Source organism: Lissotriton vulgaris, chromosome 1_1, assembly GCF_964263255.1.
Source record: "Lissotriton vulgaris chromosome 1_1, aLisVul1.2, whole genome shotgun sequence".
NCBI classification, from domain to species: Eukaryota; Metazoa; Chordata; class Amphibia; order Caudata; family Salamandridae; genus Lissotriton; species Lissotriton vulgaris.
The window spans coordinates 1,415,495,317-1,415,522,570 of record NC_141685.1 but is presented as its reverse complement, the minus strand read 5'-3'; the positions used below and the strand labels follow the sequence as shown (position 1 = coordinate 1,415,522,570).

General features: G+C 41.9%; 1 protein-coding gene across 1 annotated transcript in view; it reads left to right on the top strand.

Moving 5' to 3' along the window:
• Nucleotides 1-27,254, top strand: part of LOC147750621 (uncharacterized) — a 920,203-nt gene that overhangs the window by 260,039 nt on the left and 632,910 nt on the right. Inside the window, exons 11-17 of the mRNA XM_086929808.1 lie at nt 2,530-2,592; nt 4,247-4,309; nt 7,009-7,071; nt 8,730-8,792; nt 13,634-13,696; nt 15,355-15,417; nt 24,988-25,050. Of these exons, the coding sequence (XP_086785934.1) occupies nt 2,530-2,592; nt 4,247-4,309; nt 7,009-7,071; nt 8,730-8,792; nt 13,634-13,696; nt 15,355-15,417; nt 24,988-25,050 (441 nt within the window). The remainder of the gene's footprint in view (nt 1-2,529; nt 2,593-4,246; nt 4,310-7,008; nt 7,072-8,729; nt 8,793-13,633; nt 13,697-15,354; nt 15,418-24,987; nt 25,051-27,254) is intronic.

Genomic DNA, 27,254 nt, shown 5'->3' with positions numbered 1-27,254 from the left:
TGCTGCAATTTATAGTCTGCAAATTCCAATATGCTTTTTCTAACATACCAATCCAAATTTGAAAGTCAGTAAGCTTTTACAGACTCTTAAAACAGGATTTTAGAGGTGAAGCCAAGAAGGCGGGCGTGTAAGAGCATCTCGCTTGTCTCTTTGTCCCCACCACCGGCCGGCCGTATCCTGCACCGTAAGGGCCCAGTGAGACTGCCGAGCAACATCCAGGAGAGTCCAGACTGAAAGGGCCTTGTGCAGGGATCTGATTCCTTCCCTCTGGGGCTGCAAGCTGTGATCTAAAGAGAAGAGAGTGACAGAGGCCAGTGTAGTAAAATGGAAGCCACGGCCTAATCTGCCGGCCCACAGCGCAGAGCCCCTGGAGGACACCGCATATGGCATAGTGACCTTTATGGCCAAGAGGTAATGAAGGTCCCCGGTGGTTGGAGGGAGGGGCAAGCTGTCTCCGTTACCCCCGCTGGCTCCTGGATCCCGCAATTCTTGTGGCAGAATGCGAGCGTCTCCCGCGGAGCGGGAGACGCGAGAGGTAACAAAGGTGGTTGGAGGGAGGGGCAAGCTGTCTACGTTAGCTCCGCTGGCTCATGGACCCCGCAGTTCTTTTGGCAGAGTGCGAGCGTCTCCCGCGGAGCGAGACACGCGAGAGGTAATGAAGGTCCCCGGTGGTTGGAGGGAGGGGCAAGATGTCTCCGTTAGCCCCACTGGCTCCTGGACCCCCCCAAGCATAGTGATATCCTGACACCTACCTACTAATTGGAGTGAGTCTTAATTTGCAAACTTCCCCTACCAGGCCGGTAGTGATTCACGCAGAATCAGAATTGTATGAACTGAACTAAATTGTTTAGTAAAATTTCATACTGGTCACAGCCATATTTTGTGACTGGTATTTAGTGCATGTGGTCTATATTTAGATAATTGAACTCAAATAGTTCAATTACATTGTATAAAGTTAAGTAAACTAAATGCAAAGCCTTTATCCTAATATTTTGATTTCTACAATCTTTCTAGTGTTTTATTTGTTTTAAGCCCAATTAATAAGACAATCTTTGAATAGCAGTGGACTGAATTGTCTAGAAACAAATTCATGGCAACAGTTCATGCTTCTGTTGCAAATTATTCTACATATATATTGGCAATTATGATGTTGATCAGAAAGGCTCCGAAAAGGATTTGGATTCTCCAAATCTAATTTGGAACCTATGTTTTCCGACAGAATCGGATACATTTCCGACCTACCGATTACGATGGATTGAAATTGCTTGGGCTGTTCGATTTGGTTTTGATTGGCCTCGGACACAAGTCATTCAGATCCAAATCTTAGAGCTCAATAGACATGGTTTCTGAATGAGCGTTTACGATGTCCGGACCTGACAGCTGTTCCAAATCAGCTTGCCCGAGACAAAATGGCTGTCAGAATCTGAATTTGTGCGCTTGTAGCAGGCACCCCTTCACCCATATTCCTCTGGCTGGGGTCCATGGGGGTACCCAAGTGTCCCCTCTTTCCAACAATACACGATGTGGCAGGCACCATAAGGTGCCCACCACAGGGTGCAAGGTTTTCCCCAACCACCCCTTTTTTAAATGGTAGCCTGTGTTCCAGTTTGGAACATAGGCTCCTATTGAAGTCCATGCGAGTCCGACCGAATGATGTTTGGAAGCATCGTAATTGGTCACTTGGACTTGCAGAACTCGATTCTGTCGGAAATCATTCCAAAACAGATTTGGTTGGAAGAGTTTCTGACCGACATCGTAATCGGCCCCATGGCATTTTGAGCAAATTTCATTATTCCATGTAGTAATGTTCCACATACTTTGCTAATTTTTAAAAAACGACTTTAGTGCATCTCATTTATAAGGCACTCTTTACAAGTTCAGATTTAAATTATTTTCTCTACTGAAACAGAGGTTTGGACAGGAAGAAAAATTTATATATTATCATACACTTATAGTTTTTCACTGATATATTCCAGCAGGTCGAACTTGCAAAACGCCTTGGGGGAAAAGGAGCACTGAAGGGAAAAATGTGCGGAACTCTATGGGTTAAAAACCTATTCTGGTTTTTAGGTCTTGTTTTCATAATGGAAACTAGAAAAGGACTTATTTACCACACATGATAAATTTATCGTCCTAGTATAATGATATTTACCACATGTGGTAAATACCCCGAATTGTTAGTAGGGATTTTGACTTAATTAATGTGGAGGGTTATTTTACACATGCTTGATATTATTATTTCTGCATTTTAGCTATGAAAAAGCTTGGGATATATTGTCATATATACCTATCATCTAACATTATATTTATGTTTTCTGTGATGATTTTCCCCCATTAGAAAAATAACTTGATTTTAAGAATTGTTTTAATTACAAGAACAATGAAAATGCATTGCTTACATTACTTTGCACAAGACTACAGTCAAGGATATATGTGGATTTGAAATTCATGTCAATTATTTATAGGTAGATTTGAAATACTAAAATATGGGCTTTTTGATAATATTTCTATCATTGTCTATTTCTATAGCCACTGCACCTCTCCCCACTAAAACCACAACAGGCACTACGGTCTATACATCAACTACTGGAAGTATGTATTTCAATGGTTTCCCCCATGCTTGCTTCCTAATGTGTATTGCCTTTTGATTTTTTTTTCATAATAGGGAAATATGCCCCCAAAGTACTTTAGTTGAAAGATGCTCTTCTTAATGTATCAGTCCAATTTTGGAAGGCAGTAATATTTTGCACACAGTATTTGCTAGGCATACTCTATGCAAACAGAATTGATATGTGATGGATAACTAGTCAAAAACATTGAAAATTACTGATTACCATGTTTACATGATACCTTAGTCACAGAAAGGACAAAGCCACTTTGAGACCCCTTCCACTTTCTGAATTCAATAAAAACAGTATTGAAGAGTAGGGTATTACTGCTTATACTCCAACAAGCAATAAAAAGTAAATTTTTTAAGTGCTACAGTGTATCCTTTAAAGACTCTGGGCTCCATAGGAAAAACTAAAATTATTTCAGATCTCCAGACATTATTAGGCCACCATCACTGTGATGGCCACCCATTAAAGTCAGTTGCAATTTGCAAATTGTCTATTTAATATTTATCAGGTAGACTTGAATATGATCCACTCAGAACCAGAATATTATTAACCAAATTTTTAATACCATATAGGTTGGTTTGTAAATTTCAAAGCTGGTTGCAACCAATTTTTTGTTTGGGGCTTATTGTGCAAGTGGCCATTGTTCCATAATTGAAAACCAAATGTGCAATTATATTATAAAAAGTAAAGAACTCTGTGCTAATTTGTGATTTTGCTAAATCTTTTGGAGTGTTTGTTTATATCCAACACACAATTAATTATTTAGCCATTCAATTGTAATGAAGGTACAGTGTCAAGAAGCACTTTCAGGACGTCAGTTTATATTGTTGTCATAAAGTATTCCTCACACATAGCATTTTAACTTAATTTCACCCCTTATTTCAATCATATTACATATACCTCATTGTTCTTAAATACACACTCAAAGGGCATATGATAGATTAGACACTCATAGAAGTTCAGGGTTAAATTCTGTTCCATGCCAAATCAAGAATTTGACTAGAAAGTAAAAATGTTGTATTACAAGACCCTCATAGTTTTCAATCAATAGATTCCTGCAGGTCAAACGTGCAAAATGTTATTGGGGAAAGTTACACTAAATCGCAAACTGTGCGGAATTCAGGGCGATGTAAAACAAGTTAGCTGTTTATGTCTCATTTTCATGTTGAAAACAAGGAGAATTAGTTATTTACCACACAAGGTAAATTTTGCGCCCTACGAAAATTATATTTTCTACGCATGGTAATTACCCACAATCCTGAGCCCAAATTGATATAAAGATTCTTGCCTTAAGTAAAGTGGAGGGCTATTTTACACATGCATAACAGTTGCATTTTAGCTATGTTACTGATTATGAGAGATTTTCATATATTCCTATCCTATTACATTGTACTTCTGTTTTATTTGATGGTTCTCTTTCAGTGATAGAATTAACTTAATTTTAAGAAATAATTTAATTACAAGAATAAATGATAATTTATTTATTGCTTTCCTTTTTGCAACACTAAAAAGTCAAGAATATATATGAATTAAAATGCATGACAAATACGTTACTGTCAATTTGAACATTAAAAATATTAAAACATGTGGCTTTTAGATAATATTTCCATTACTGTCTATTTCTAAAGCTACCACTATTACACCCACTAAGACCACAACAGGCACTTCAGTCTACACTGCTACCACGGGAAGTATGTATATCAATGATTTTTCCCAATGGTTGCTTGTTAACGTGCATTGCCTTTTGATTTTTTCTGTGTAATACCAAAATATGTACTGACATGAGTACCTTTATGGCTTTAAATGCTGCAATTTATAGTCTGCAAATCCAATATGCTTTTTCTAACATACCAATCCAAATTTGAAAGTCAGTAAGCTTTTACAGACTCCAATCCAATCCAAACAAGCTTTATTCGATCTAAAATGTCAAATCATAAAAGCACTTTTACAGACTCTTAAAACAGGATTTTAGAGGTGAGGCCAAGAAGGTGGGCATGTAAGAGCATCTCTCTTGTCTCTTTGTCCCCACCGCCGGCCGGCTGTATTCAGCACCGTAAGGGCCCAGTGAGACTGCCGAGCAACATCCAGGAGAGTCCAGACTGAAAGGGCCTTGTGCAGGGATCTGATTCCTTCCCCCGGGGGCTGCAAGCTCTGATCTAAAGAGAAGAGAGTGACAGAGGCCAGTGTAGTAAGATGGAAGCCACGGCCTAATCTGCCGGCCCACAGCGCAGAGCCCCTGGAGGACACCGCATATGGCAGAGTGACCTTTATGGCCGAGAGGTAATGAAGGTCCCCGCTGGTTGGAGGGAGGGGCAAGCTGCCTCTGTTAGCCCCGCTGGCTCCTGGATCCCGCAGTTCTTTCGGAAGAGTGCGAGCATTTCCCGCTGACCGGGAGACGCGAGAGGTAACAAAGGTCCCCGGTGGTTGGAAGGAGGGGCAAGCTGTCTACGTTAGCCCTGCTGGCTCCTGGATCCCGCAGTTCTTTTGGCAGAGTGCGAGCGTCTCCCGCGGAGCAGGAGACGTCAGCGGTAATGAAGGTCCCCGGTGGTTAGAGGGAGGGGCAAGCTTTCTCCGTTAGCCCGCTGGCTCCTGGACCCCCCCAAGCATAGTGATATCCTGACACCTGCCTAATAATTGGAGTGAGTCTTAATTTGCAAACTTCCCCTACCAGGCCGGTAGTGATCCACGCAGAATCAGAATTGTATGAACTGATCTAAATTGTTTAGCAAAATTTCATACTGGTCACAGCCATATTTTGTGACTGGTATTTAGTGCATGTGGTCTATATTTAGATAATTGAACTCAAATAGTTCAATTACATTGTATAAAGTTAAGTAAACTAAATGCAAAGCCTTTATCCTAATATTTTGATTTCTACAATCTTTCGATTGTTTGTATGTGTTTTAAGCCCAATTAATAAGACAATCTTTGAATAGCAGTTGACCGAATAGTCTGGAAACAAATTCATGGCAACAGTTCATGCTTCTGTTACAAAATATTCTACATATCTATAGGCAATTATGGTGTCAATTGGAAAGGCTCCGAAAAGGATTTGTATTCTCCAAATCTGATTCGGAACCTATGCTTTCCGACAGAATCGGATACATTTCTGACCGACTGATTAAGATGGATTGAAATTGCTTGGGCTGTCCGATTTGGTTTTGATTGGCATCGGACAACAAGTCATTCAGAGCCCAATCTTAGAGCTCAATGGACTTGGTTTACCATGTCCGAAACTGACAGCTATTCCAAATCAGCCTGCCCGACACAAAATGGCTGTCAGAATCTGAATTTAGGCGATTGTAGCAGGCACCCTTCCACCCATGGCCCTCTGGCTGGGGTCCATGGGGGTACCCAAGTGTCCCCTCTTTCCAACAATACACGGTGTGGCAGGCACCATAAGGTGCCCGCCACAGGGTGCAAGGTTTTCCCCAACCACCCGTTTTTTGAATGGTAGCCTATGTTCCTGTTTTGAACATAGGCCTCTATTGAAGTCCATGCGAGTCCGACCGAACGATGTTCGGAAGCATGGTAATTGGTCAGTTGAACTGCAGAACTCGATTCGGTCGGAAATCATTCCAAAACAGATTCGGTTGGAAGAGTTTCTGACCGACATCGTAATCGGCCCCATAGCATTTTGTGCAAATTTGCTTATTCCATGAAGTAATGTTCCACATACTTTGCTGTTTTTAAAAACCTACTTATAGTGCATCTCATTTGAAAGGCACTCATTACAAGTTCAGATTTAAATTTTTTTCTCCACTGAAACAGAGGTTTGGACAGGAAGAAAAATGTATATATTATCACACACTTATAGTTTTTCACTGATATATTCCAGCAGGTCGAACTTGCAAAATTCCTTGGGGGAAAAGGCGCACTGAAGGAAAAATGTGAGGAGCTCTATAAGTTAAAAACCAATTCTGGTTTTCAGATCTTGTTTTCATAATGGAAACTAGGAAAAGGACTTATTTACCACACATGATAAATTTATCATCTTAGGATAATGATATTTACCACATGTGGTAAATACCCCGCATTGTTAGTAGGGATTTTGCCTTAATTAATGTGGAGGGTTATTTTACACATGCTTGATATTATTATTTCTGCATTTTAACTATGAAAAGCTTGGGATATATTGTCATATATACCTATCGTATAACATTATATTTATGTTTTCTGTGATGATTTTCTCTCATTACAAAAATAACTTGATTTTAAGAATTGTTTTAATTACAAGAACAATGAAAAGGCATTGCTTACATTACTTTGCACAAGACTACAGTCAAGGATATATATGGATTTTAACTTCATGTCAACTATTTATAGGTAGATTTGAAATACTAAAATATGGGCTTTTTGATAATATTTCTATCATTGTCTATTTCTATAGCCACCACACCTCTCCCCACTAAAACCACAGCAGGCACTACGGTCTATACATCAACTACTGGAAGTATGTATTTCAATGGTTTCCCCCATGCTTGCTTCCTAATGTGTATTGCCTTCTGATTTTATTTTCATAATTGGGAAATATTCCCCCAAAGTACTTTAGTTGAAAGATGCTCTTCCTAATGTATCAGTCCAATTTTGGAAGTCAGTAATATTTTGCACACAGTATTTGCTAGGCATACTCTAAACAAACAGAATTGGTATGAGATGGATAAGTAGTCAAAAACATTGAAAAATACTGATTCCCATGTTTAAGTGATACCTTAGTCGCAGAAATGACAAAGCCATTTTGGGACCCCTTCCACTTTCTGAATGCAATAAAAACAGTATGGAAGAGTAGGTAGGGTAATACTGCTTATACTCCAACAAACATTAAAAAGTCAATGTTTTAAGTGCTACACTGCATCCTTTAAAGATTCTGGGCTCCATAGGAAAAACTAAAATTATTTCCGATCTCCAGACATTATTAGGCCACCATCACTGTGATGGCCACCAATTAAAGTCAGTTGCAATTTGCAAATTGTCTATTTAATATTCATCAGGTAGACTTGAATATGATCCACTCAGAACTAGAATATTATGAAGCAAATGTTTAATACCATATAGGTTGGTTTGTAAATTTCAAAGCTGGTTGCAACCAATTTTTTGTTTGTGGCTTATTGTGCAAGTGGCCATTGTTCCATAATTGAAAACCAAATGTGCAATTATATTATAAAAAGTAAAGAACTCTTTGCTAATTTGTGATTTTGCTAAATCTTTTGGAGTGTTTGTTTATATCCCACACACAATTAATTATTTAGCCATTCAATTGTAATGAAGGTGCAGTGTCAAGAAGCACTTTCAGGAGGTCAGTTTATATTGTTGTCATAAAGTATTCCTCACACATAGCATTTTAACTTAATCTCACCCCTCATTTCAATCATATTACATATACCTCATTGTTTTTAAATACACACTCAAAGGGCATACGATAGATTAGACACTCATAGAAGTTCAGGATTAAATTCTGTTCCATCCCAAATCAAGCATTTTACTAGAAAGTAAAATTGTTATATTATAAGACCCTCATAGTTTTCAATCAATAGATTCCTGCAGGTCAAACGTGCAAAATGTTATTGGGGAAAGTTACACTAAATCACAAACTGTGCGGAATTCAGGGCGTTGAAAAACAAGTTAGCTGTTTATGTCCCATTTTCATGTTGAAAACATGGAGAATTAGTTATTTACCACACAAGGTAAATTTTGCGCCCTACGAAAATTATATTTACTACGCGTGGTAATTACCCACAGTCCTGAGCCCAAATTGATATAAAGATTCTTGCCTTAAGTAAAGTAGAGGGCTATTTTACACATGCATAACATTTGCATTTTAGCTATGTTACTGATTATGAGAGATTTTCATATATTCCTATCCTATTACATTGTACTTCTGTTTTAATTGATGGTTTTCTTTCAGTGATAGAAATAACTTGATTTTAAGAAATAATTTAATTACAAGAATAAATGATCATTTATTTATTGCTTTTATTTTTGCATCACTAAAAAGTCAAGAATATATATGAATTAAAATGCATGACAAATACGTTCTTGTGAATTTGAACATTAAAAATATTAAAACATGTGGCCTTTAGATAATATTTCCATTATTGTCTATTTCTAAAGCTACCACTATTGCACCCACTAAGACCACAACAGGCACTTCAGTCTACACTGCTACCACTGGAAGTATGTATATCAATGATTTTTCCCAATGGTTGCTTGTTAACGTGCATTGCCTTTTGATTTTTGCCGTGTAATACCAAAATATGTACTGACATGATTACCTTAATGGCTGTAAATGCTGCAATTTATAGTCTGCAAATTCCAATATGCTTTTTCTATCATAACAATCCAAATTTGAAAGTCAGTAAGCTTTTAACCTCATAGCTGCTATGGAACGTCCAGCTCCAGTGCTGGACGTTCCATCGTGCAGGTGCAGTTCGAACGTTTAACGGCCGATGTTAGCACTCCTGAGGTAGTGGTGCCGTCAGCCGGTGAACGTGCGCAGCACCTAAGGAGTTACAGACTCCAATCCAATCCAAACAAGCTTTATTCGATTTAAAATGTAAAATCATGAAAGCACTTTTACAGACTCTGAAAACAGGATTTTAGAGGTGAGGCCAAGAAGGCGGGCATGTAAGAGCATCTCTCTTGTTTGTTTGTTCCCACTGCCGGCCGGCCGCATCCTGCACCGTAAGGGCCCAGTGAGACTGCCGAGCAACATCCAGGGGAGTCCAGACTGAAAGGGCCTTGTGCAGGGATCTGATTCCTTCCCTCTGGGGCTGCAAGCTGTGATCTAAAGCGAAGAGAGTGACAGAGGCCAGTGTAGTAAGATGGAAGCCACGGCCTAATCTGCCCGCCCACAGCGCAGAGCCCCTGGAGGACACCGCATATGGCAGAGTGACCTTTATGGCCGAGAGGTAATGAAGGTCCCCGGTGGTTGGAGGGAGGGGCAAGCTGCCTCCGTTAGCCCCGCTGGCTCCTGGATCCCGCAGTTCTTTCGGCAGAGTGCGAGCGTCTCCCGCTGACCGGGAGACGCGAGAGGTAACAAAGGTCCCCGGTGGTTGGAGGGAGGGGCAAGCTGTCTACGTTAGCCCTGCTGGCTCCTGGAACCCGCAGTTCTTTTGGCAGAGTGCGAGCGTCCCAGCGGAGCAGGAGACGTCAGCGGTAATGAAGGTCCCCGGTGGTTGAAGGGAGGGGCAAGCTGTCTCCGTTAGCCCCGCTGGCTCCAGGACCCCCCCAAGCATTGTGATATCCTGACACTTGCCTAATAATTGGAGTGAGTCTTAATTTGCAAACTTCCCCTACCAGGCCGGTAGTGATCCACGCAGAATCAGAATTGTATGAACTGATCTAAATTGTTTAGTAAAATTTCATACTGGTCACAGCCATATTTTGTGACTGGTATTTAGTGCATGTGGTCTATAGTTAGATAATTGAACTCAAATAGTTCAATTACATTGTATAAAGTTAACTAAACTAAATGCAAAGCCTTTATCCTAATATTTTGATTTCTACAATCTTTCGATTGTTTGTATTTGTTTTAAGCCCCATTAATAAGACAATCTTTGAATAGAAGTTGACCGAATTGTCTGGAAACAAATTCATGGCAACAGTTCATGCTTCTGTTACAAATTATTCTACATATCTATAGGCAATTATGATGTGAATCGGAAAGGCTCTGAAAAGGATTTGGATTCTCCAAATCTGATTCGGAACCTATGTTTTCTGACAGAATCAGATAAATTTCCAACCGACCGATTATCATGGATTGAAATTGCTCGGGCTCTCCGATTTGGTTTCGATTGGCATCGGACAACAAGTCATTCAGAGCCAAATCTTAGAGCTCAATAGACATGGTTTACGATGTCCGAACCTGACAGCTATTCCAAATCAGCTTGCCCGACACAAAATGGCTGGCAGAATCTGAATTTGGGTGCTTGTAGCAGGCACCCCTTCACGCATAGCCCTCTGGCTGGGGTCCATGGGGGTACCCAAGTGTCTCCTCTTTCCAACAATACACGGTGTGGCAGGCACCATAAGGTGCCTGCCTCAGGGTGCAAGGTTTTCCCCAACCACCCCTTTTTTAAATGGTAGCCTGTGTTACTGTTTGGAACATAGGCTCCTATTGAAGTCCATGCGAGTCCGACCGAACGATGTTCGGAAGCATCGTAATTGGTCAGTTGGTCTGCAGAATTCGATTCGGTAGGAAATCATTCCAAAACAGATTCGGTTGGAAGAGTTTCTGACCGGCATCGTAATCGGCCCCATAGCATTTTGTGCAAATTTCATTATTCCATGAAGTAATGTTCCATGAACGACACTGGCAGAAGGATTTTAGCGTGGAAAGGAAGACCAGTTACAAAGCCACACTGAAGAAATACAAAACCATTCTCATTACCACTAAAACTGCATTCTTTGCGAACAAAATCGAATCCGCCGCCAATGCCCCTAGGGAAATGTTCAAGATTGTAAAGCTCTTGACAAAAATCCCAGATCCCCCCGTAAAAGCAGACGAGCAGGACACAAGATGTGATGACATGGCGAACTACTTCCAGACCAAAGTACATAAAATTCTTGAGACGATCCCGGTATCGGACCCGGCCTCACATCACAGTGTACCTCCCCCAGAGGAAAGAAGTGAATGTCCAACACTCTCCGAGTTTCCCCCCCTCACGGAAGAGCTTCTCCCCTCTCTGTTGAGGAGTATAAAAAGTGGATCACCACGAGACCCAGTCCCCATGAAAATACTTAACCAGGCACTTCCAACCATCAGCGAACCCGTAATTAAGATGGTTAACACCTCCCTGGAATTGGCCACGGTCCCAAAGACATGGAAAGTGGCCATGGTCAGATCCCTGATTAAAAAGCCGAACCTCGACCCAGGAGACCCGGTTAACTATCGACCGGTATCCTTGTTACCAGGGATGGGGAAATTGACCGAAAAATTGGTAAACATCCAATTGGCGGCATTCCTGTAGAAGTACAATCTTCTCCATCCATCCCAGACGGGGTTCAGGAAGGGACAAGGCACTGAGACTGCACTGTTGAGGGTGGTAGAAGAGGCCAGATGGATTTTGGATGCAGGTGGCAGCGCGGCCATTATCCTTCTGGACCTCAGCGCCGCCTTCGACATGGTAAGTCATCATCTGCTGCTGTCTCGACTCCGGAACATCGGGGTAACCGGGAAAGCCATGGAGTGGTTGAGATCTTTTCTCGAGGAAAGATATTTTCAGGTGTTTGAGGGTAACAACTGCTCTCGCCTGTTAGCGTTACAGTGTGGGGTACCACAGGGGTCGTCCCTTAGCCCCACACTGTTTCATGTCTACATGGCCCCGTTGGCGGAACTAGTTGCTCCGTTTGGCATCCAGTTAATAAGCTACGCGGATGACACCCAGCTGGTGTTTTCCTTGCAACAAACAGATGCTCCCCCGAACAATCTGGCTAATTGTTTGGAGGTGGTAGTAAACTGGACGAATTCGTTTCAGCTCAGACTTAACGGAGGAAAAACCGAGCTGATGCTCTTAGGAAAGCAGGATATCCCCGACTGTCTAGCTTGGCCCACTTGTATGGGTGCAATACCACCACCCAAACCAGAAATAAAAAGTTTAGACTTCTGGCTCGACAACGCTTTGTCCTTCGAAACACAAGCCAGAAAGACCTCTGCAGTTTGTCATGGGATACTCAAATCCCTGCGCAAAATCCTGCCCCAACTCTCTGAAAAAGCAAAGAAGACCGTAGTCCAATCCTTGGTTTTATCACAAATTGACTACGGGAATGCTATATACCTTGGGGCACCGGCATCCACTTTTAAAACCTTACAAGTGGCTCAGAACTATGCCGCCAGGATTTTGACTGGAACTATTCGATATATGTCGGCGAAGCCAGCTCTAAGATCACTCCATTGGCTCCCTGTGAAGGAACGGGTGCGATTTAAATCCCTATGCATCACATACAAGATCATGCATGGAGAAGGCCCTTCCATTTTGGAAAATATGATAAGTCCCTACAAGCCCCAACTTAATCTCCGCTCGAGGGACCACAACCTGGCAATCATTCCCAGGTTAAAGCGAGCCCGCTCGGGCGGCCGGCTCTTTTCTCTGCAAGCAGCAAGAGAATGGAATGCCCTCCCATGTAACTTGAGGCAGGAACAGACCTTCCTTCAGTTTAGGAAGAAACTCAAAACCTTCCTATTCCCCAAAAATTAGCTTGCAGTAGGAATGTAGATCGGACTAGCCCAGGGTACCGTTGCCAAGAGCGCTGGGATGCCTACGGGTAGCCATGCGCTAAATAAGTGATTTTACAATTACAATTTTACAATTACACATACTTTGCTGTTTTTAAAAACCTACTTATAGTGCATCTCATTTGAAAGGCACTCATTACAAGTTCAGATTTAAATTATTTTCTCTACTGAAACAGAGGTTTGGACAGGAAGAAAAATGTATATATTATCACACACTTATAGTTTTTCACTATATATTCCAGCAGGTCGAACTTGCAAAATGCCTTTGGGGGAAAAGGCGCACTAAAGGGAAAAATGTGAGGGACTCTATGGGTTAAAAACCAATTCTGGTTTTTCGATCTTGTTTTCATAATGGCAACTAGGAAAAAGACTTATTTACCACACATGATAAATTTATCGTCCTAGGATAATGATATTTACCACATGTGGTAAATACCCCGCATTGTTAGTAGGGATTTTGCCCTAATTAATGTGGAGGGTTATTTCACACATGCTTGATATTATTATTTCTGCATTTTAGTTATGAAACAGCGTGGGATATATTGTCTAACATTATATTTATGTTTTCTATGATGATTTTCCCTCATTACAAAAATAACTTGATTTTAAGAATTGTTTTAATTACAAGAACAATGAAAATGCATTTCTTACATTACTTTGCACAAGACTACAGTCAATGATATCTGTGGATTTGAAATTCATGTCAACTATTTATAGGTAGATTTGAAATACTAAAATGTGGGCTTTTTGATAATATTTCTATCATTGTCTATTTCTATAGCCACCACACCTCTCCCCACTAAAACCACAGCAGGCACTACGGTCTATACATCAACTACTGGAAGTATGTATTTCAATGGTTTCCCCCATGCTTGCTTCCTAATGTGTATTGCCTTCTGATTTTATTTTCATAATAGGGAAATATTCCCCCAAAGTACTTTAGTTGAAAGATGTTCTTCCTAATCTATCAGTCCAATTTTGGAAGTCAGTAATATTTTGCACACAGTATTTACTAGGCATACTCCATACAAACAGAATTGGTATGAGATGGATAAGTAGTCAAAAACATTGAAAATTACTGATTCCCATGTTTACGTGATACCTTAGTTGCAGAAAGGACAAAGCCATTTTGGGACCCCTTCCACTTTCTGAATGCAATAAAAACAGTATTGAAGAGTAGGTAGGGTATTACTGCTTATACTCCAACAAACATTAAAAAGTCAAATTTTTTAAGTGCTACACTGTATCCTTTAAAGACTCTGGGCTCCATAGGAAAAACTAAAATTATTTCAGATTTCCAGACATTATTAGGCCACCATCACTGTGATGGCCACCAATTAATGTCAGTTGCACTTTGCAAATTGTCTATTTAATATTCATCAGGTAGACTTGAATATGATCCACTCAGAACCAGAATATTATGAACCAAATTATTAATACCATATAGGTTGGTTTGTAAATTTCAAAGCTGGTTGCAACCAATTTTTTGTTTGGGGCTTATTGTGCAAGTGGCCATTGTTCCATAATTGAAAAGCACATGTGCAATTATATAATAAAAAGTAAAGAACTCTGTGCTAATTTGTGATTTTGCTAAATCTTTTGGTGTGTTTGTTTATATCCCACACACAATTAATTATTTAGCCATTCAATTGTAATGAAGGTACAGTGTCAAGAAGCACTTTCAAGGACGTCAGTTTATATTGTTGTCATAAAGTATTCCTCACACATAGCATTTTAACTTAATTTCACCCCTCATTTCAATCATATTACATATACCTCATTGTTTTTAAATACACACTCAAAGGGCATATGATAGATTAGACACTCATAGAAGTTCAGGGTTAAATTCTGTTCCATGCCAAATCAAGCATTTGACTAGAAAGTAAAATTGTTATATTATAAGACCTTCAGAGTTTTCAATCAATATTTACTGCAGGTCAAACCTGCAAAATGGTATTGGGGAAAGTTACACAAATCGCAAACTGTGCGGAATTCAGGGCGTTGAAAAACAAGTTCGCTGTTTATATCTCATTTTCATGTTGAAAACAAGGAGAATTAGTTATTTACCACACAAGGTAAATTTTGCACCCTTCGAAACTTATATTTACTACACGTGGTAATTACCCACAGTCCTGAGCCCAAATTGATATAAAGATTCTTGCCTTAAGTAAAGTGGAGGGCTATTTTACACATGCATAACAGTTGCATTTTAGCTATGTAAATGAATATGAGAGATTTTCATATATTCCTATCCTATTACATTGTACTTCTGTTTTAATTGATGGTTTTCTTTCAGTGATAGAAATAACTTGATTTTACGAAATAATTTAATTACAAGAATAAATGATCATTTATTTATTGCTTTCCTTTTTGCATCACTAAAAAGTCAAGAATATATATCAATTAAAATGCATTACAAATACGTTCTTGTGAATTTGAACATTAAAAATATTAAAACATGAGGCTTTTAGATAATATTTCCATTATTGTCTATTTCTAAAGCTACCACTATTACACCCACTAAGACCACAACAGGCACTTCAGTCTACACTGCTACCACTGGAAGTATGTATATCAATGATTTTCCCCAATTGTTGCTTGTTAACGTGCATTGCCTTTTGATTTTTTCCTTGTAATACCAAAATATGTACTGACATGAGTACCTTTATGGCTGTAAATGTTGCAATTTGTAGTCTGCAAATTCCAATATGCTTTTTCTAACCTACCAATCCAAATTTGAAAGTCAGTAAGATTTTACAGACTCTTAAAACAGGATTTTAGAGGTGTAGCCAAGAAGGCGGGCTTGTAAGAGGACCTCTCTTGTCTCTTTGTACCCAACGCCGGCCGGCCGTATCCTGCACCGTAAGGGCCCAGTGAGACTGCCGAGCAACATCCAGGAGAGTCCAGACTGAAAGGGCCTTGTGCTGGGATCCGATTCCTTCCCTCTGGCACTGCAAGCTGTGATCTAAAGAGAAGAGAGTGACAGAGGCCAGTGTAGTAAGATGGAAGCCATGGCCTAATCTGCCGGCCCACAGTGCAGAGCCCCTGGAGGACACCGCATATGGCAGAGTGACCTTTATGGCCAGTGGAGTTATTTTATAGGGACTGGCTTTGCCAGCTTGGAGCCTGCCCGTTGCGAGGATTTCCCTTAGCCTCAGTGGAGCCTAGCTCAGGTCGGCCGCCCAGGTTTACATTACGATTGCAGACCGAGAAGCAGAGGGTTAGGCGGCACCTGCAGCTATGTGGGGCTGACCCACGAAGGTTACTGCAGCTGATGAAGGCGTTCAAGGGAACCAGAGCAGATGAGGTTCCCTGAGTGGGCTTCCAGCACAGAGAACTCTTGAGGGGCCACCAGAACAGCTGTGGAGGCCCCAAAACATGGATCCACAGGCTATGGAAGTCCCAGTCTGGGAGTTGGGGTCCACACAGGAGATCTGGTGGTTAGTTCCTGAGGCCAGAGTGATTTCACTCCTTGAGGCCCCTGTGATCAGTGGAGCCTGAGGACGGCATGGTAAGACAGTTTAGGACCACACAGAAACAGCTGCTGTCCTCCCCCCCCAGATGTGAGTTTTACTGGTAGGAGTGGAAAGGGCCAGAGGAACTGGGACTTACTTGGTTGTGGCCATGTGCGAGGAGGCGTAGCTTTGTCTTGGTGCCTGGGTCAGTGGCACATTCCTTCTTCTGTGGGGCTCCGTGGAGTAGGGAGAGGGCCCCCGCATGGAGAGTACCATAAAACCTCTGGGGGGCCTGACAGATGTGGCCAGGAGGAGAGCTGGGTGGGGAACCTCCTGTTGACCCAGGTGCCTGCTCCTGATGAGTGACTCTGCCCCCGGGGTGCCGGAGTGGTTGGCCCCCCGGTTGTGGGCCTTTATTGGCCTGGGGCACCCCTGCTTCAGTGGCTGTCTCAGAGGACCCACATTTTGCTGAGTCCACTTGATGCAGCTGCTGATCTTTCGAGTGAAAAGATCCCGGCAGAGAGGGCGTTAGTAATGGTGGGTCCTCCACCCCGGCTCTATGCAGCACAACATTGAGACCCGGGCCAGGACTGAGTCCCTAGGTTGCTGATTGTAAGTCCGGGTGTTTGGGAGTTCTGGTCCATTTGGAGTATAAGTACTGCCTCCATTGTTATAGTCATAGATAGCCACTCTTAGAGGATGGATAGCAACTCACAAGCAGGGCAAAGGAGGAAGCAAAGTGGTCACCTTGGGCCAATAACATCTTTGAGTGTGAAGAAGGATTGGTCCCTCATGGACATGCTGACCAAAGCTCTTGACACCTCAGCTGGGGATTGGCAGATGATGCCGAACACAGGCCAATTGTAGGACGGGGGGAGAGGGGTCTATCACCTACCCTGTACTGGAGGCTCTGTTTTCCTCCCTGTGTGAAGACCTAAAGGCCAAAGGACATCTCTCCGGTGACATCAAGGAAAGCTGGCGCAACGTGGGCTCTATTTGGGAGAGGGTCTCAGCAATCGAGGACCAGGAACATACTTGCCAAGAGGAAGTGGAACATCTGTATCAGAAGGTGATACGCTTGCGGTAACAACAGATTGACTTAAAGGCTCAAGTGGAAAACCTGGAGAATCGCTCGAGGCACAATAACATTTCTATCAAGGGCCTGCCATCCTTCGTGGAGGGTACTGATCTGGTTCTCTACCTGAAGGATCCATTTCTCTTCATCCTGGAAGCCTCACAAGATCTTGAGATACAAATTGATCGAGCCACTGGGTTGGACTGCCGAGGTTGGCATCTGCCCCTCCCACGGACATTCTTGCTTGGTTTCAAGACTTCTAACTAAAATAAAAGATTTCTTGGAAGGCCTGAGAGAAACATCCATGTCAAGACTGAGCTATGATCACTCTTTAGAAGAGAAGGAACTTCCTCCCTGCGACCTCCCATCTACAGAATCTGGGGATAACCTACTCATGAGGCCACCCTTTCCACTTCATTTTCCGCCTCAAGGACAAGCTGTACCAACTTTGCTCTGTGGCAGAGCCCTGCCGAATACTTGGGATAGAATGTTCCCCTGCCGGGGCCCATGAGCAGGATCTAGTGAGGCCCTCTTCCCACAGATGCCCACAATGGCAGTGGTATTGTCTGGCTCCTGGGGTTGTGAAACATGACCCATCCACAAAAGCACTAGAGCCTCAAGTGGTCCTGGAGTTACTGGCTGGAGGGCAGCAGAATAAGATCTTGCTGGGTATGACATTTGTTGTTCACTGAGGGGCTGGCCTGGTCGGCAGCAGGGCTGACTTGGTGGGCAGCAGGGCTGGCCTGGTGGGCGGCAGGGTCAGGGTGGGCATGGACAGAGGGACACAACATGCGCTCTTCACTCCTATTACCTTGGCAATTTTGGACATGGTCAGCCCATCCTGTACTTGATCTGGTTATGGTTACTTATTGTTGGTTTAGTTTGGGATCAGCACTTAACTTTGCTGTTGACAGGGGGTATCTTGGATACACTTGTACAGATGTTAGGGGTAGGAGGGGCAAGTGTTTCCATGATGGACATGCATAGCACAACACTGTCCTTCTAATTATTAGGTATGCCCTCCCAATAATTTAAGGTCCTTTCACTGAAGGCGAATGGCCTCAATAACCCATCAATTGCCGAGCAATGCAGTCATATCTAGTACACTCAGCACCAGACATATGCCTACTCCAGGAGACCCACCTTCTTATGAGGGACTGGCATTGACTCCGCTCTCGACCCTTCCCTCATAATTTATTTTCTTCCGCATCCACTAAAAAAGTGGGGGTAACTATACTGATCACCAGGTTCTTTAGGAGCTGTGTGGGACCCAAAATAGTGGAATTGAAATGTAGCCTCCTCGCACACACTGTGTTCGATCATCTTCATAACTTTATTTTGATCACAAGGATGTTAAAAAGTACATGGAAAAGACAGTTACGAGTATCATAAAAGCATAAAAGCCATACAAAAGACACATATCTTCCATATATACAATAACAATGCAATAAATATTATTATGAGGTACATTTTGAGTGTTTGATCCATAAAGCTAATAGAAAGTTTGCTAAACCAAACACACTTGTTATACAGGTCTCTGTAAAATGAATTCTCAGCACATTAAGATAGTGGTCAGGACTGATAAGCCTTCACACACTGTATTCATAGTAGACCATTCTCTGGTGCTAGGCTTCATGTACGCTCTCAACACAGAACAAGAACAATTCCTGTTGTGTCGGAGACGATGACACGGGGTACTCCTCATGGGGGGGAACTAAACCGTGTGTTAGATACAGATAAAGACAGATCAGTATGGCCAGACGGATGCTCCATTCAAGGGAGGGGTGAAATGGCTTTGAGAGACAGGGTTGCTGGTTCACTGCAGGTAATTCCATCTACAAACCTTTGAGTACACATTCTTCTCCCATTTACACAAAATATACACACAACGTGATACTTGTTAGGGACCAGGGATGAACATACTCTCACGAAGGCCAAGGACATAGAGCCTGCTGCTTTATTGGACCATGATGCAGTCACCTTTAAACTGGAATTCCCTCCACTGGAAAGACCCACCAGAGCTTGGTGGCTTCTGGAGACTCTGCTCCATCTCCCGAGGTTATACTATAAGTCACTAAAGCAATACAAATGTATCTAGGCTTCAATGACACCCTGAAGACCTCTGTCTCTATGCTTTGGGAGGCTTAGAAGACTGTGGTGAAGGGCGAGCTCATAGCCATCTAGGCAGCAAATAATACGTCCCCTTAAAAGAAGATAGATCAACTGACTAGTCAGGTCAAAGAGTTAAAACAAATTCACAGTCAAACTGGGGCTCTGAGAGTGTTGCCAATTATGTATGGCCCGTACTCTACTTGCGGGACTAGACTTAGACAGGGCGAAATACGTGGTTTTCCGACTGAAACATTCCATTTATATAGGGGGAGACAAATCCAGACAGTTGTTGGTCAATAAGTTGAGGACCCAGCGGGACTTAAGACACAGGAGGGCGGGGAGGTGTTCGACGATAAATCTATAGCCGCAAAATTTCAAGACTTTTACGCCTACTGTTATTTCGGACAAGATCTGGAGCCACAGGTGTCGCTTCTTATCTGCAAGTAGCAAACAGGATTCGCTTCACGCCGGTACAAGTGACCTCACTAGACTCCCCCATTAAACTGAAGGAGGGCATTTTGGCAATTTCCCGTCTAAAGCTCTTAAAATCCCTGGGAACTGATGAGTACTTGGGAAGCTCTTACAAGACCTTCTGCCAGATCTTAGCTCCTGCTCTTACTAGGTTGTTCAACTCCTTATTGGGCCCTGGAGCCCTGGATCCATGAACCACAATCATCTCAAACTCAACCCAGACAAAACAGAGCTGGTGTTGACGGGTGGTTCATCCAGCCCCTGGTCTCCCATCTTTTGGCCCCCTTCCCTTGGTCCTCCGCCTGTCCCTTCTACCTCAGTAAAAACCCTTGGCATCAAGCTCAACTCCCAACTCACCCTCCACTCCCAGGTGAGCTCTGTGGTTTCCTCTTCCTTTCTGGCACTGCGAACCATACGCAAGGTGTCCCGCTTTTTTTCATTTGATGCACTTAAACTAATTACCCTTGCCATGGTCGTGTCTCGCCTGGACTACGGCAACTCCCTATATGCAGGTATTCCTGCATATAGTCTTCGGCGGCTGCAGCAAGTCCAAAACCAGGCGGCGCGCCTGGTGTTTAAACTCCCTAAATCCCACCATGTCACTCCCCTTTTGAAATCCCTACATTGGCTCCCGGTCTGTGCCCGTGTCCAGTTCAAGCTTGCTTCTATCACTTTTCAGGCTCGACTGGGCACGGCCCGGCTTTCATTTCATCTGAAATTATCCCCTATGTTCCCGCCAGGGAACTGCGGTCTTCTACCCTATCTCTCCTTACGGTCCCACGGTTCCGGAGGAAGAAATGGGGAGGCTCTAAGTTCGCGACCCTCGCCCCGATTTTCTGGAACTCACTGCCTCTTGAGCTCAGAGCCTCCACCTCGTACCTACTGTTCCGGAAACAGCTCAAGGCACATCTTTTCGCAAAATTTCTCAACTAACTCCCCCTGCTTCTCCCCTCATGTTTAGCTCTCTGTCAGTCTAGCGCCATGAAACCGCTGGTGTACGTGCGCTGTATAAATATTTTTAAATAGAAATAGAAATAGAAATCCCCCCTCTATGCTTACAGCGACCATTGTAGTCATCCTGAAACTGGAGAAGGACAAACAACAATGTATCTCATACCACCCAATATTGCTTCTGAACATGGATATCAAGCTCTTTATGAGCATACTTGCAGCATGGTTCAGTCCCCAGATCCCCGGTATCATTGACTCGATGAGGTGGGGTTTATTCACCAAAGATAAAGCAATGATAACAGAAAACAAATCCTGCACCTGAATGATAAGGCCAATCATTCAGATCTTGACGACCTGTTGCTCACGGTCGATGCGGAGAAGGCGTTTGAAACTGCGCACTGGCACTACTTGGAGCAGACTCTCTACCATTTTGCACTGGGCAACGGTTTCCGAACTTGGGTAGCGAGCTGTTACAGTTCACCCATGACGAAAGTCAGTGTCAATGGCATTACCTGATCACCCTTCCCTATTAGCAGAGAAACCAGGCAATGGTGTCCTTTGCCACCCCTGCTGTTTGCCCTTTACATGGAGACATTGGCCCGGTGGATAACAGATAACCCGGGGATCACAGGAATCCCCTTATGTGGGAACAATACACAATCAGCCTGATGTTGTCTTAGCTGTGCTAGTCAACCCCAGCACAATCTGTCCGTGTTCAGCTCGACACCGGGATTCCACATTAATGTCAACAAATCACAGGTCCTCGCTCTACAATATCCCGTAATCAATTGTCCCCCCTTAACGACCGCTTCCAGATACAGTGGGCTCACACATCGATCTCATATCTGGGCATCCAGCTCACCCCTACAATCCTTCAAACCGTTACCAGAAACTACAACACCCTACTGAGCAGGATCAGCAAAGATTTTAACTGCTGGAAAAGCCACTACCTCTTTTCGCTCAGTCGTATTGCCGCCCTTAAAATGACTATCATGCAGAGGCTGGTTTGATGTGTGGGGTAACTCACCTTCAGTACTACTTCAAAGCCACGTAGATGCGGTATCCCGTGGACTGGAGCAGATATGAATCAGAGAGGCACTGGCTGTTCCAGGACAGTGCAATAGCTGGACTTCCCCTGTGGAGAGTACCTTTCCTCAAGAAACCGCATAGACCAAAGAGCTTGAAAAGGTCTCCCATTACTAAGACGATCATGGGGGTGTGGGATTGGGTAGTGATTAGCTGTGGTCTCACTATATTCCCCGCCCCCCTAACACCCTTGTTTGATAATGCAGAATTTTCTATGGGGTAGCAGCAGAGGGTGTTGACGATCTGGCGTCAAACACCTTGCCTCTCTGCAGCCCACTTCTTCAATGAGGAGGGAATCATTCATTTCACTAACTATGCTAACAATATAACTTGCCTGAGACTGAAAGACTGCATTACCTACAATTAAGACACTGGCTCCTACACACTTCTAACTCCTTGGCAGTGGTTAGGCAGCTTACACATTACGAAAAATGATTGGTGACCAAAAGTACTGATACAGTCAGAAATGGTGGGAGAGGGAACTGGGGAGAATGCTATCCCTAAAATAGTGGGGACAGATCTACTGTAGGGTGTGGCACACAGCCGAAACACAACTAGTATAGAGACTGCTACCAAGGTAGTTACTTACTGGTACCTGACTCTGGTGTGCCTCCACGGAGGCAACCCAGAATGACACACGGACTGATGGCATAGATTACCGGGCACTCTGCTCTACCTGTTGTGGGAATGCCCACATCTTATGGCCTACTGGACTAAACTTCTAGACAACATAGATCTACATTTTGACACACGATACCTAGATTGGGACTAGTCAACCTGCCAACCTGCCAACTTACCCACTCAAATCCTGCAAGAGAAGGCAAATGGGGCTAGCACTGGGGGCGGTGCTTCAGAACGTCATTACTCATTGGGGCACCCGAAACATACCTCCATATCAGGAATGGCTTCACAAATTATTGCCGCCTCTAGAACCTCATTTGGGGATATATGGCACCCATTACTTATTCTCCCATCCACAGAATCTTGGGAGTTTACTTTCTTCAAATACCTGTCCGTTCTCTGATTAACGGAATCCCCTCCTGACCCGACAATGGGTGAACACCCAAGAAGTATTTCCCCCCCTACTGCTGAGAAAATAACATTTAACTAGAAAGTAATGAAGGGGTGGTTAACCTCCTAGATGCTCGCAAACATCCCTCCCCAGTGCTGCGCTGTCCATTGGAACTAGTGCTGAATGGACGTCCAATGGTCTTGCGCAGCACTGGGGAGGTAGTGCTGCCGTCGGCCAACGCCCCGACGCAGCACTTAAGGGGTTAAGGGAGGGGGTATGTTTGGGGATTGTTTGTTGTTATTAATTTTTGATTTCCTAAATGTCCACATGCAGAGCGCTGCAACGCTCCTATTCCTGTCTTGCATAAGTAACACAAGCAGACAGCTGTGACCCTCCTATTCTGTTTTACTACTAACTTGCACATGTGAAAAATATTGAAACCATAATATAGGCTTATAAACTATACCAATTTATTCTTGGGCACGGTTACATTGTAAGGATCACTTCTAAAGATTGAAGGAATGTGTGATGGATGAATATTTTGCTAGTGTAATCTAGTCATAAAAAATTGAAAATAGCTGATTCCTGAGTTTAAGTGATACCCCATAAGCAAAAAGATGGGGTCACCTTGGGACCCTTATCCATTTGTGAATGCAAATAAAAAGTTTGTTGGAGAGTATGAAGGTACCTGCCTACTCTTCAACTAACATTAAAAAAAGTAGTTTTGTTTCTTAATTGCACTGCCTACTTGAAGGAAAATGGGCTGCATACAAAAATATTATTTTATTTTAAGTTGACCACAGGCATATTGATATGCTGGCACCTGCCCATTAATTGGAGTAAGTCCCAATTTGCAAACTCTCTCTTTAGTATTCACCAGGTGGGTCAGTATATGATCCACTCAGAATCAGAATTGTATGAATGGATCTCTTACTACCTAAATTGCTTAGTAAAATTCCATACTAGTCGCAACCATTTTTTCTGACTGGTATTTAGTGCATGTGTTACAATATTGAACATAAATGTGCAATTACATTGTGTAAAGTAAACTAAATGCAAAGCCATTATCCTAATTTTGATTTTCAAAATCTTTCGAGTATTTCTATTTGTTTCATGCCCAATCAATAAGACAATCATTGAATAGCAGTGAACTGAAGTGTCAAGAATCAAATTCATGCAACAGTTCATGTTACTGTTGCAAATGATTCTACACATTTAGCATTTTTTGCAGATTTCAACATTCCATGTAGTCATGTTCCTTACACTTTATTGATTTGAAAAACATACTTATAGTGCATCTTATGAATTAGGTACTCATTACAAGTTCAGGTTTAAATTATTTTCCCTGCAGAAACAGAGGTTTGCACAGGAAGCAAAATTATTATATTATCACACCCTCATAGTTCTCCACTGATAGATTCCAGCAGGTCAAACTTGCAGAACTTTATCGGGTGAAACGCTCACTAAAGGGGAAAATGTGATGCATTCAATGAGTTAAAAACCTATTCAGCTTTTTTATATCTTGGTTCCATGATGGGAACTACTAAAAGACAACACATGGTAAATGTATCATACTAGGGTAACAATATTTACCACATATGGTTAAATACCCCACTGTCTTGAATTCAAATTGGTATATGGGATGTTGCCTTACAAAATGTGGAGGTTTTTTTACTCATGCTTTATATTAACATGCTTGAATTTTAGCTATGGTTGGAATGTATTTTAATATGAAACTATCTTATTACATTATGTTTTATGTGATGGTTTCCCTGATGATAAAAATAACTTGATTTTAAGAATTGGTTTAATTACAAGAATACATTACATTTATTGATTACATTCCCTTTCATAACACTAAAAATTCAAGAACATATGTGTATTGAAAATGTATGACAAATATTTATAATAAGATTTGAAACACTAAAACATGGGCTTTTTGATAATATTTCTATCATTGTCTATTTCTGTAGCCACCACACCTCACCCCACTAAAACCACAACAGGCACTACAGTCTATACATCATCTACTGGAAGTATGTATTTCAATTATTTCCCCCATGCTTGCTTCTTAATGTGCAGTGCCTAATTTTTTTTCATAATATGAAAATATGTACCCACACGTACAATGCTCTTTTAAGGCTGCATCAACTTCTTTCCGGAGTGTTCAAATGCAAAGATGCTTTTCCTAATTTACCAATCCAAATTTGTCAGTAATCATTTGCAGACTCAACTGGATTACAATCACCACCTAAGTATTTGGAAAGGTCAAATGTTGGGCATCCTCTCTAAAAAAATTAATCTATATGTGATGCATCAATATTTTGCAATTGTAATCCATTCAAAAACATTGAAAGGTGCTGACTCTCATGTTTGGGTGATATCTCAGTCGCAGAAAGGACAGGGCCACTTTGGGACCCCTCCCACTTTGTTAATGTAAATAAAACTTTTATTGAAGAATATGCAGGGGATCACTGCTTATACTTCAAGATACCTTAAAAAGTTGCTTTGTAGGCGCTGCACGGTATTCTTTAAGTAAAACAGGCTCCATAGGAACTAAAAATAATTTAAGACAATCACAGACATGTTGATCTCTTGAGAGTAGTAGGCTGCCATCACTGTGATGGCCACCAATTGAAGTGAGTTGCAATTTTCAAATCTTCTATTTAATATTCATCAGGTAGACGGGAATATGTTCCACTCAAAAACAGAATATTATGAACCAATTTGTTATTACTCTGTAAGTTGGTTATTAACATTTGATTCTAATCACAACCAGTTTTGTGTGTCTGTTAGTTAGTGCATGTGGCCAGTGTTCCATAATTAAACAAAGATGTGTAATTATGTTGTAGAATGTAAAGTAAAGTAAATACAAAGAACTCTGTGCTAATTTTTGATTTGTTAAAATCTTTGGAATGTTTGTATATATACCACACACAATTCATTATTCTGCCCTTCAATAACAATGAAGTTAAGTGTCAAGAAGCACTTTCAGGATGTCAGTTCACTTTGTTGACATAATTATTCCTCCCACATAGCATTTAAGCTTAATTTCACCCATTAGTACAATCATATCCCATATACTTAAATTTTCTTTAAATACATACTTGAAGGGCGTATGAAGGATTAGGCATTCATTACAAGTTCAGGGTTAAATACTGTTCACTCCGGTTTGCACATGGTTTGCACATGAGTCAACATTATTTTACCACACCCTCATAGTTTTCCTCCAGGTCAAACTTGATTGGTTTTATTGGGGAAAAGTTCTGCTAAAGGATAAAATATGCCGAATGATGTGTGTTAGAACCAATTCAGCATTTTAATTATCATTTTCCTGTTGAAATCTAAAAGTAGGAAGGACCGATTCACAGAACTAATCGGGGACAAAATCTTAAACTTGCAAATGTTTGTATTCACAATAGGCATTTAGTAGGAGTAAACTTAGTATTTTGTCTTAAGTTAGTATTTTGTCTTGTTAGTATTTTGTCCTAAGTTAGGATTTTGTCTTAAATTAGTATTTTGTCTTAAGTTAGGATTTTGTACTAAATTAGAATTTTGTCTTAAATTAGTATTTTGTCTTAAGTTAGGATTTTGTCTTAAATTTGGATTTTGCCTTAAATTAGTATTTTGTCTTAAGTGAGGATGGTGTCCTAATTTTAGACAAAATCCTAACTTAAGACAAAATCCTAATTTAAGACAAAATCCTAACTTAAGAAGAAATACTAAGTTAAGATAAAATTCTGGTGATGTGTGGCATTTGGCAATCCCAGAAGGCAACATTCTTGCCACTCATATGATGTCTGAAACTTTCCTCAACTGTCAGGAGCTTGATAGCCCACCCTACTGGTGTGGCTAACTACGGGCCATGCGCCCGTGAGAAAATATGTTTGGGGACAGGTTTTCACTCCCTGTCGGTAGCTTATCCGCATGAACAAAAGGCATCCTCCTCTAGTGTGTTGTCACAGGGAGCCCTTCAAAGATGATTTCTCCTTTGAAGCTAACCTTTGGGTAACACCCTGGGTGGCCTTCCTGGGAAAGGAGGTCACACTTTACTCTGCAACAACTGCCTTTGTTCCCAAGCTTGGAAGTCATTTGTAAACATCTCTAGGTGGGCAGAAAGCTGTGTGGTGGCCAGGCCTTATGCAAAGTGACTCGACTAGCTGGAACACAGAGTAGAAACTTCATAAGAGTTGCTCAACTTTAGTAGTGACATCAATCTCAGGTTGGGCATAAAGTCAGA